The sequence below is a fragment of the Polypterus senegalus genome, chromosome 14, assembly GCF_016835505.1.
Source record: "Polypterus senegalus isolate Bchr_013 chromosome 14, ASM1683550v1, whole genome shotgun sequence".
NCBI classification, from domain to species: domain Eukaryota; kingdom Metazoa; phylum Chordata; class Cladistia; order Polypteriformes; family Polypteridae; genus Polypterus; species Polypterus senegalus.
This window is the reverse complement of record NC_053167.1, coordinates 80,767,887-80,780,593: the sequence shown is the minus strand read 5'-3', so window position 1 is coordinate 80,780,593 and position 12,707 is coordinate 80,767,887. Positions and strand designations below refer to the sequence as shown.

General features: G+C 34.0%; 1 protein-coding gene across 1 annotated transcript in view; it reads left to right on the top strand.

The window, feature by feature from the left end:
* The window catches only part of dhx9 (DEAH (Asp-Glu-Ala-His) box helicase 9), a 48,262-nt gene that overhangs the window by 15,972 nt on the left and 19,583 nt on the right, over nt 1–12,707 (top strand). The window contains 8 exon segments of the mRNA XM_039734503.1: nt 5,958–6,004; nt 6,410–6,546; nt 7,311–7,400; nt 8,864–9,025; nt 10,906–10,983; nt 11,649–11,840; nt 12,073–12,214; nt 12,529–12,611. Of these exon segments, the coding sequence (XP_039590437.1) occupies nt 5,958–6,004; nt 6,410–6,546; nt 7,311–7,400; nt 8,864–9,025; nt 10,906–10,983; nt 11,649–11,840; nt 12,073–12,214; nt 12,529–12,611 (931 nt within the window).

The window sequence follows — 12,707 nt, the reverse complement described above, 5'->3', positions numbered from 1 at the left end:
TTGGTTACTTCTTTTTTACACATTTAAAAAAATTGTGCAACAGTTAGAAGCCAGAGGCTCAGAAGGATATACAATCACAATAGATAAAAATTAGACATGCGAATATATTCACCAAAGGATGTAACAGGAGGTCTTCCTAAAAAAAATATATATATATATATATATATATATATATATATATATATATATATATATATATATATATATATATATATATATATATATATATATATATATATATATATATATATATATATATATATATTTTTTTTTTTTCCCCAATCCTCTCATTCCAATACAGGGTCATAGGTTGACTAGAGACTCTTCTCATAACATTGGGTACAAAGCTGGATCCAACAGTGGATCAGTTACCAATCAATCATGCCTGCCTAAAATCAGTTTCAAAAGAACAATTTACAGTTGTCTGTCAACCCAACTTGCACTTCTGCCCATATGAACACAGGAAGATTGTACAAACTATACATAGGTAAAGCAACAAGGTTAGACTCATGAGCATCAAGCTGTGAGACAACCATTTTAAACAGTGTGTTGTCAATTGCTGTAGTTAAGTTTCTCATAGTTAATGCAGGGGAGAGTACACGAGTCAGCAGCACCCTATTCATCCAAAAGTTAACATAAATAATGTACCTTAATCAAAGTAATCAAATCTGACTATAAGTATGTGTCACTTTGATTCCTTTCTGAAATACATCAAGATAGTACAAACAGATGCATTTTACATACACTACTGTTTCAATTGCAGATTATAATAAATGAAAAAGAAATAGTTTTGCATAGAAACAGTGGCCTTGTTTTCATGAAATCCTGAAGTGTAGCCTGTGCTAGGACAAGAAATACGTAGGTTTTCTTGTTCTTTGCACATGCTTTTGCAACATGAGAAAAATGTTCACATACAAAAACTGAAAAATAAAAAATTGTCTGAGACATGTTCTATTCACGTGTGTTCCTTCACTGAAATAATAAATATTTGCATTACAAGATTTCTATTTAGGAATCCCATCTTTTACTCTACTATTCCATTAAATAAGACCTTGAGCTCTTTTGTCTTATGTAAAACTAATGACGTGGAAATGAGCATGGGATGGTCTTCATGATGGTAGGCAAGTTTAAACTGAGTGTGGGCTAAGATATTCCCATTCTGCTTGCACCTGATCTACACCTCCACCACCTGATCAAGGCATCAGGCAGCCCCCTTAGATAATGGAATGAAGGCGGGTGTCTCAGCTATTCACGAGACCAGCTTCATCAAATCCTATCATGTGAAGCATGAAAACTGAGATTGGTTTAGGAACACTTATGTTAAATAGAATGCCCAGTAGGGGCTGGGAAGACTTTTGGCCTTGGGATCCTCCACAGATTTTTGTTTTTTTTTCCTGTCCTCTCAGCCATCTGACCTTGCCTTGTTTTGTTGTTGTTTATTTCTTTAATATTATTGCTTAATCTCAATTGTATCCTTTTCTTGTAACTTTTTTTTGTCATTTGAAAAAACGCTTTGAGCTACATTGTTGTATGAAAATGTGCTATATAAATGTTGTTGCGCAGAAATACATGATGTTCCAAAGAGCTGCAAGTTTGTATGTAGTAGAGCTTTCAAGGGTTTGATGCAGCTGCTGGTCTGTAAGAATGGTTCGTAGTAGCAAATAATGGCTGATGAGCCACTCATAAGTGGTTAAAAGTGTAACCAATCTGTAAAAACATACTCTCTAAGCAACAGACTGTTGGGAGATATTCTTTAGTACAGCAAGTGCACATCAAATTCCCCTCTGCTAGCTGTCATTCTGCAGCTCCAAGGGCAGTGCACAACTTCCTGTAGTAAACATTGATAAATGTGGTATAAAGTAGGAAAGGTATGATGTTACATTTGTTATTGGTGATAACCCATCATTGTAGTCAAAGATGTGCCCAATTGCAAATCGCAATAGAATTGGTTCTTTTCCTGTTTTTACTATATTTTGAGACCTTTAGCAAGTCACTTAACCTGTCTGGGCTCCTACTGTAAAAAAGAAAATCTATAATCACTTAAATCTTGATTGTTTCGTATTGCCTTATATATAGCTTTTTGCAAAACATTACACATAATGGTATTAAAGTAGTTTTTGGGTACAGTTCACAGGTCAAGGAGAAACATCAAATTGGCACGGAGACCAACTTAATATGATATAGAATTAAAAGCTGGATAGACTTGATGATAAACAATCACAGTAGTTAAAGTTAAATGTAGAAAATAATAATTGTCTGGGCTAAAATAAATCTGTATAATTGAAATTACAACCTATGTTGGTAGAAAACAGATCCTGCCCTCTATGTATGCATTTTCTATCTGTGAAGCTCATAGATTTTAACTTCATTTTTTAATCTTCTTCTTTCGGCTGCTCCCGTTAGTGGCCGCCACAGCGGGTCATGTTCTTCCATATCTTTGTCCTCTGCATCTTGTTCTGTTACACCCATCACATGCATGTCAGAGAACATAAAATTAGCTGATACTTGTTTTTTATTTGTAGATTTTTACTTACATTAAGCTAACTTGCATGCTCTCGGCTCTGTTGAGATCATGCTTTATGAAAATGAAGGACTCGGCAAAAGTGATTGATGGGTGAAACAAATAACCCCAAGTAACAAATAGGGTGGATGGATGACTGAAGGTTTGGTGGTGTCCAAGAAAAAAAAGAGGAGTAATCACATTGTAAAATGGAAAGAGAGAGTATTGCAAAGCTCAATGATTAGCAGGCTCTGTTTTTTTTTTTTGGCTGTCGGCTGCTGGTTCTCACCCTGGTTATGCATTCTGCTCCGTTGACCTATTGCGGCACTGAACACAGACCCCTTTCCCATCCCCACCCTTTAATTGTGGTACTGCAAACTTCAAGGGAAATAAAAGCATCGATTTTTCGATTGTGGCACTTGAATTACTAATGGGGAAGCTACAGAAATTGTTTTGTGATATTCAAGTTGATGCCTCACACTCCTCACTCTTGAAGTCAGTATATCATTGTAACGCATAAGGTTCTGGCATTTTATATGTATCCACTTCAAGCACTACTTTGCATATACTTTTACATCTGAGGACTTTAAAGGAAGACTACATACAGCGGACGAAAAAAATACATGTTCTTGAGTGAAAGGCATCTACAAATGAAAATCATAAACCTCTAATAATGGTTATATAGACTTGAATTTAACTGATTCCTACTGATTGTCCTTTCAATTCAAAATACATTTTCTTGATAAACTGTTTTGCAGTGACCATCAACAAAAGCCAAGTCCCTGGGAAAAGCAGACAAAACCTAATTAATATTTTGCTACTGCTGTTTTTTTTTGTTTTTTTTTTAAACTGATGCCTTTGTCCAATCAACTTGCAACATTTGAGATGCAATTAGTTACATTTCTTTTGATTTTTTTTCCAGATGGAGCACAGGCATGTCATGTGCGAGTAGCAGGATTTGATCCCATAACCTCAGGGTTTGAAGTCCCAGGTCCAAAGCCTTAACCGCAACAACACACTACCTGCCAAGGATATTGGCTCATAATTAAAAAAAAAAATAAAAAATTACGAGAGGGAGAAAACAAAACTACAAATACTTTATACAGAAAAATCACTCAATACACTTCATTTTTTGATAGCTCCATAACTGACTCCATGTCTTAATTTAAATGTAAAATAATTTAGAAGCAGAGATACAGGAAAAATAATTAGCAGTAATGTTAAAAGATGAAAAGAAGTTAATTCACAATTTTGTAATTCTCAGTTTGCAAAAGTTTATTGGAGGATTCATTAATTTTTGACATTGAAAACAAGTGAATTGGGTTAACCAGGCATTTTCTAAGTCTGGGAGCAGTGATAAATTTGCAGAAGTGCCTAAAATATGAGAAAATATATTTTTTGCTTCTGCGGTAATTCAGTATTTGACATTTGCTTCCAACTCAGCTGAATGTTGTTTTTTTTATCATGAATGGTTCACTAGAACAGTACATTTTTATTTTGGTTTTATTTGTGTTAGCATTAATATTTGGAGGCAGTATGTTTCTCAGAGGGCAAGGTTTACAACTTCTATTGCTTTCCTGGTTGAACTTTACTGCCAGGAATGCCTTTAGTAGTAACACAGTCCTCCTTGAAATTAAAGGTTTCATTATGGAAACCTTTTCCATTTCAAGAACGCAATACAATTATTTTTACCCTATTTAAGTTTTAATATTTAAATGATTATGGAGTATTTAACAGCTTTACCAGAAATCGCTGCTTTAACATTATAAAACATGTGGTATTACTTAGGCTGCACTAAGGTGCCACATGGGTGTATCTGGTGGGAGACATAAACAGTGATGTTCAGCATTTTGATTTCTGGTGTTGCTGTTCCGATAGGTTTTCAGGATGTGCAAAGTACAGCATGAAATAAGGTCATTACTAAGCCTGGCTGAGAAACATACTGACATCCAGGAATTATCATGATACTGGATTAAGTCTCTAAGAATCAACTGCCTCACACTGTGTATCTCTGTTTCATGACGCTGATTGGCTTTAAAGGTCAGTTGTATTTCAAGTATACTTTATTTTGCTTTTTCTTTTTTTTTTTTTTTTTTTTTTAAAGCATGAAATCTGAGTCAAAAGCATTTCTTTATTGCAAACTGTGGTATAATTAAAATATTTAATATATTATCTTGAGGTGCACCCATCTTGATTTTTATGGCCATTCTCCAGTTTCCTTGGCAGATATGAAATCTGAAAATTAAAGTATTATTAACAGTACACTGTCTTTTCATTAGCATTCTCTATATGCCATGAATTATTTAAATCTCCTTTAATATAGTGTTTTGCCGGGTTACTAGGCCACCTTTATCTGGTGTGGTAGCTTTCACATCTTACATACGTTGCTTTGTCTAAATTTCTACTGCTTTTTGGGTTTTGATGCAGTTTTCACATTATTTTTAGAATGGTTGTCATCCTTGTAGAATTGTACTGCAAAAACATTCAGTCATCACCAAGCTTTTAGATGTCACTGGAAAAAAAAATTTGTAAAGCTATTAAAATATACATTTTGTATTTTGTTGAGTATGCGATATTTAAGAGAACTGTATCTAATGCAAACTTTTGTTAGCTGCTAATTTGGCATTTTATAATTCACAGTATTAAACACTTTGCTGTATGCAGTTGATATTAACATATTTTTTCATGCCTTTCATGTATTAACTTAATTAATCCTTAATTCTAATTGTTTGCTCTAAAAAGAGCTGTGTAAAGTGCAGTTTTTCCAGAGACCGGCCTATATTTGGACTTATGATAGATTTCTCTTGTATCCAAGAACTGTTGGGTTTCTACCTCTTCTGGACTGTCACTGCTGAGATGATTGACTTTTTAAAATATTATTAAAGGCAAATGTATTTTTGATTGGGCAGACATATAGAGCACATGGTAATTTGCAAAGTAGATCCTATCCCCTTCCACGGTCAATCTAGCTTTTGGGTATTCTCTATAGTGAAGTGTGGCATTATTAGTGATACAGTTTATATTTATTTTTAATGAAATATTTTGTGTATTTTCCACATTTTAATAGCTCCATATATGCTACCTGGGAATATTTCACAATGTGTATCGCAATCTTCCAGTTGGTATTTGCTTCTAGCTGTTACACTGATTCACAACAGGACTCCTCAGATTGTTTAAGCAGTTGTGTGAAAGTTCTCTCTAAGCATACAAGGCATGTTGGTAGTGCAGACCAGTTTCAGTTTTCATTCTAGTTTCAGCACTGTTTTAAAAGTCCACCCAACCCCACTAATTTCTCAAACATTTAAATCAATGTTATGTATTTTAATCTTGATTTGTACTTGTATATCAAGTCCTATCTTTGGTATACAGCAAAATATTACGTTCATAGTGCTGTGAAAGGATAGTAATGCTCTGTCGATAATATCTAAGTGGTAACTTAATAAATTGTCTCTTACAGGAGTTTTATAGCAGAAATGTCAATCTTTGTAAAGCAGCTGGGGCGAAGTAAGTGCAGTTTTCTTGTGAATTTTAACTTTTTAGCCTTTCCCTGTTGAAAATATTATTTATAGCATTGTATCATGATATATGTGACAATTTTAAAACTTATTATAAAGCTGAGGCCTATAGGTGGATACTAACTCAGAAAGCCTAATCATGGACTGTTCTAAACAGTATTAGTATAATTTGTTTAGTAACTTTTTTTTTTTACATTTCTACCCTCTGAATATTGAGTACAGCTTCCACTTAAGCTTTAACTTGTGTAACTTATTAATATTGCTCCTTAAAATAATACCATTCAGGAATTATGGAGCATTGCTGAATTTTGTAACCAATAATGCCTGTTTTTTTTTTTGTTTTTTTTTCGCTCTTTCACTCTTAGTCACCTTCACTTGTCACATTCAATTTTAGAAATCTTTGCCCGTGAGCATGGCTCCAACAAGAAGCTTGCAGCTCAGTCCTGTGCACTGTCTCTTGTAAGACAACTCTACCATTTAGGTGTTATTGAGGCTTACACAGGACAGACAAAAAAGAAGGAAGGAGAACAGGTATGTTCCTTTCAACTAATAAAATCCTAAAGTATGAAAGCCGAGCATAAAGTCAAAATCGAAATAAGTCAGTATTACACAAAGCATTTTTTTAAACAAATGTTAACATGCATTTATTTTGGCATTCCTATTTACATTTTTAGAAAAGAAAAAAAAGATTTTGCTTATAGCACAAAACACAAAGTATCAATTAGCAATTGATTTTTTTTTTTTTTAATTGGTCACTAACTGTTACTTTAAATGGACGGTTACTGTAGAAAATATACGTGAAATATTTAGTGTCCTGCTGAGCTGCAATTGTCAATTCAACAAAGAATTCCAGGCTGTTTGAGAATTTATTGGAGTTAGAAATGGACATTGTTGAAAATTGTGGGTATATTATAGAACTTGTAGAAATGGGGTTACAACTGCTGTTTATACTAATAAAACACTAAAACGCTAGTACTATAGATCAGAGACTTAAGCTGAAGTAATTGCTTGAAGATTTTCATCTGTTCTCCGTGTTATGATTGTGATTTAAAAACCCACAGTCTGACTCAATGTATTGTCAGATTTTTTGAATTAATGTACTTTTTCAAATCTTTCACTGCAATATGCTGAATGTTTGGCTTTTCATTTGGGTTGTTAACTGTAAATGAATCTTAACGTCTTGCTGTCTTTTACATATATCTATTTTTGTACAGTTTATAATAAGAATTGAGCTTCATGATGTATTAATTTTAAAGTGTCACTAAAATCACTTGTTCTTTTTCCCATTTTTGCAGCTTGAAGCTTTTGAAGTAAATGTGCCTGATGATTTGGAGCGACAATTACAATGTGTTGTACAGGAGTTAGGCATACAGATTCCACCTTGTGTGAGTTTTGCAAATCATTTTTATTTAAATGAGGTTTAAGCTAATTTATAAACTGTACTTTGGTTATTAATTGAGTGTGGCATTGGTGACATGGAAGACAGTGCAACACAGGAAATTTGATGATAAAACCCTTTTTAATTAGCTTGACTGTAATTTTGGATAATATTTATAATTAAACATTTTTAAAATAATGCTCCTTGGTTTTAAAAATACTGAAATTTGAATGCACATGCACTAATTTTGTTTTTCAATCATGTTGTTTTGGTTGAGTTACCAAGTTAGATTTTGCTTTTTCTGTTCTGACTTACAGGTATCGTAACCCTATTGAAAAGGGACTTTTTTATTAATTTATGGTAGTTTTTATTCATATAGTAAAACTGTCTTGTCTACCTTTCTCAATATTCATAAAACTCATTGAGTGGTTTTACATGCACACACAAAATTGTGATAAGGTGGGTAACATGGTTAAGGCAGAAACATGTTTTAACAAAATATATATGTGTACAATTTCACGAATGTAGTTCTCCTTCTGTCATTAAACTGTGCAGAAGAGATTTAAGCATCCTGTTCAACCACCATGACTCCAAATACTAGTGTAGAGTGTGCATCTCCCAAGAGATAAGGGAGCATTACTTCTACAAGTAATTTGTTACATTACTCTTTGCTTACAGAAAAGTAACTAAATATATTATATTGGGAGTGTGCTGCTGAGCTTGGCACTGTACACTTGGCTAATAAATATAATTTTGGCAATTTCTGAAATATTGAGGCAAATTATTTTAACCTGAAGGAATAACATGATCGCTTGAGAATTTTCCTCAGGAAATCTATCTTTGTACACGCTTTTATAATTTTTTACCCATGGTTGCTAGAAGCATATATGAAGCTAAAATATACACTGGCAAACAGAGTGCAACAGACATGCATAGACTACAAAATTCTTAACTGTAACCCAGTTAAGAGTTTACATGGCCACTTGACTGGGTATGAAATCTATATATATTAACCTGGTCTTTCAGTGACTCTGAATGTAATTATTAACTGTTGGAGAGGCACCATGTTCCAAAACACTGTTGCCACACTCCTCTTACATTTACTGCTTTTTAACTCTGGAAGTAAAATAATTTTTGAAGGTTAATGTTATGAGTGCTTTCATAAAACAAAGGTCCCAGATCATATTAAATACAGCAGACGTGCAGCCAACAATTCTCAGCTCTGCTGGCCCATGATGCTTCAGTGGTATGTCCTACTCTGTTACAGCTGGTGCATGTTTTAAGGTTCAACACTTTATCAATTTACTGAATACATGCATTTTAGTGTAAGAAGTGCAGTTATTTCTCTTGACCTTTTCACATTGTAGCTTCTGGTTTTGTATTCTTCAGTTTAAAATTGACATTTTTGAAACTAAATGTTTGTTTCTCTTCAATTAAAAGTACAACCAGCTTAATTTTATGTCATTATAGCCTTACAGTGCAGAAAATCCAGTTTCACTGGTACATGGAAAGATCGCCAGCTTTGAACCATCTCAGAGACAGAGCAGAGATGGAGTTGTTCCATGGTCCCCTCCACAAGTTAATTGGAACCCGTGGACCAGCTGCAACATTGACGAAGGGCCTCTTGCCTTTGTAAGTAGATGAGTATCAATAAAATTCCTAAAGAATTAAGTGTATTTTTTACAGAAAGTCTTTAGTGCTATTTTTGTAAAAGTCAGCTGTTTCTGAAATCTTAAATTTTGTGGATGTGTATTCAGTCAGTGTACAATGTGGTAACATCATATTCTCTACACCATTCTGAAGCATTTCATGAATAGAAGACAAAAATGCCTATTAAAGCACAGGTAACAGAAATTGGTTATTTAGAGTAAGCTAGAAAATTATGCTGAGCTCTGAAAAAGACTAGCATTTTATTCATCACACAATAAATGAGTAACTTTAACTAAAATCATGACAGCTGTTCTATATTTTATTAGTCATATTGGAGGAATTCCACAGAATGTCTGGGTTTTGTATTAACTGTTGTCCTTCATCTTAAATATCCATTTTCATCCTAACTGTGTCCTAACAGTTAAAATATCTCTGAATCACAATTGCAAGAAAATGTGAAGACTTGCTCAGATTTACTGTACTTTTGCAGCCTGGTGAAATAACAACAACAACAACAACATTTATTTATATAGCACATTTTCATACAAACAGTAGCTCAAAGTGCTTTACATATTAAAGAATAGAAAAATGAAAGACATAATTATAAAAAATAAATCAACATTAACATTGAATAAGAGTAAGGTTCAATGGCCAGGGGGGACAGAAAAAACAAAAAAACTCCAGACGGCTGGAGAAAAAATAAAATAAAAATGTGTTTAGGTAGATGTTATTAGGTGCTATTATTATCTCCTTGCATTAGCTGATGCAATATTGTCATTCAAGTGGGTGGCCACAATTCATCATCCCTCACTCTGAACACAGGCACTCCTCAAGGCTGTGTTCTAAGTCCACTGGTGTACTTTCTCTACACATACGACCAAATGTCTGCACTTATCATTGTCAAGTTTGCTGGTGATCCAGCTATGGTAAGTTAGATATCTAACAACAATGAACAGCCTTCCTTGGGTGAAGTGTTAGTCTACCGCACTGGTGTTGGAACAACAGTACTCTGGAATGTCAGAAAGGCAAAGGAGCTGATTGAGGGCTTTGGTTGAAAACAGCAACGCTATTAGTAACACTCAGGTGGAGAAGGTGGACAGTTTTTAGATATTTTGATATCCACTTCAAAGGGGACTCAACCTGGTCAAAGCACATCAACACCTTGGTGAAGAGAAGACACAGCAACATCTTTACTACCTCATATGTCTCGTGGACTTCAGGCAGCTCTCCCAGATACTAAAGAACTTCTGTACATCTACCATCAAAAGTATTCTGATGGGTAGTATCACTGTCTGATTTGAAAATGACATACTACAGGGCTGTGCAAAGAGTAGTGCAGTTTACTGAACACATCACTGGGTGTGCACTCTCTAACTTCCAGCACATCTGTACCTTACAATGTCGGACCAGGCCAAAGAAGATTATGCATGATACTAGCTATCCCAAAACAAGCCTCTTGTCTGTGCTGTGGTCAGAAAAACGGAAGTTTTTTTTCCCCACGGTCCATCTGCTTGTTAAATGAAGATGTCTAGAGTTATAAGGCCCTATTGTAAACTCTCTAACATTAAGTTATTTATTTAGTTATTACTTATCACATACTTCTGTTAATTCTATTAATGACTTAAATATTTATAAAGTTGTGTATTATTGTTCCTTTGTATTCTTACAGGTGCAGTCACTGCAGTTGCCCAACTAAGCATTGTATATTACATAAATGTTGAAGGGAAGGTGTAGCAACTCATCTGAAACACCTCAGAAAAAATTTACTGAACTGATATATATGTGTATAGCGTGTGTGTTTAGTTTAGTATTTTATTTTGTTGCTTAATTATAGTTTACTTACATTATCCCTTGTTTTGCAGTGTACCCCAGAACAAATCAGTACAGATCTTCAAAATGAGTTGATGTACCAACTTGAACACGATAAAAATTTACAGCTGGTAATGTATTACCCATTCTAAATGTTAATGTACTGAAGCTACAACATTTATAAACAATTGCATGTTACTGATCATTTAAATGGTTTAACAAATTCTAGTCCATCAGGACTGGACTTGAGAGCCACTGAGATACAGTTTGTATCCACAGTTATTAACCACTTAAGTGTCATGGACCATTCTGTTGATAGGCACTTCCTCTTGCAGATACAGCAGGTCTCCCTTTCAGTTTAATGTCTCAGGTGCAGGAGTGTCATGTCTGTAAAAGCTGCTTAGAAAACATAGAGAAAGATGAAGTACCCTGCATTTACAAATCTATATTTTCATAAAGTTTTGAGAGTAGAAACATATTTCATCTGAAGTAGATGTGGATACATTAGAAGCCAACCAAAAACTGGAAAACTTCATGTAGGGACACAGTTGGCCTCTAGTGGAAAGCCGGCTTAATATACCTGCCATACACTTAGTATGTAGACTAAGTCAGTAGTATTAAGACTTTTTGGCAAAGAAAGACTGCTTCAGGTTTTCACATGATTGCATATTTAAATCTTCAGTGGCTACCCAGCTTAATCTTTAAGCTGTGATACTAATAGTGTTTGATTTGGTGTCTCACTTCTCTTAAAGTAACAACATTATTTTTTTAAATATTCACAAACTTTAAATTCCAGATTATCCAGGAACGAGACCAGTTACCTGTTAAAAAATTTGAACAAGAGATTTTGGAAGCGATTCGTAACAGCCCTGTCCTGATTATTAGAGGTGCCACTGGTTGTGGTAAAACGACGCAAGTTCCCCAGTATATTTTGGATGAATATTTAAAAAATGGGAAAGCTGCTGACTGTAACATTGTTGTTACACAGGTGATTTTAAATTTTTATTTGAAAACTTGATTTAACAGGATTAGAGAACATTTTAAGATTGCATCTGGGTCAAAAGCAAGTTTGCATCTAACAATAATTGATAAATTTACAGTATGTTATAAAAGTCCTAAGTTAATGTTAACATTTTATTATGAAGTTATGAAAATACTGAAAATGTTATTTGTGTATATCTTTGACTTTAATCTTTTTTTTTTAAAAATCTTTTTTACAGCCTCGGAGAATAAGTGCTGTATCTGTAGCTGAGCGAGTCAGTTATGAACGTGGTGAAGATGTTGGAAAAAGCTGTGGCTATAGTGTACGTTTCGAGTCTGTGCTTCCCAGGCCTCATGCCAGTGTTATGTTCTGTACGGTTGGTAAGTGACAAACTGATACTATTTTTCCACAGTTTACGAACTTTGTGTGTTGTATGTAAGTTTGTTATAATATGACATACTCTGTGAAATCTATTAATATTTCAATAAATTTAAATTTTTGTGAGATGATTCTCTACAATACATGTAATGTGCAGTTTATAGGTAGGAGCTTATAAACGTCTAAAGACAAATGAATTAATCTTTATACATAGCATGTGTAAGAGTATAAACCAATTTTTTATTTTGCAGTATAATATACAGTACATTAAACAAATGACATAACTCACAGATTCACGATTTATTTTAATTTGTAGGTGTCTTGTTGCGAAAACTGGAGGCAGGTATTCGTGGCATTAGTCACGTAATTGTTGATGAAATCCATGAGCGGGATTTAAATGTAAGTTGTTTCATTTGTTAATTTATTAGCAGACTTTGTGGAATATTGATAGATATATAATGAAAATCTGCTTTTCTGTTCTTCCTTAAATATATA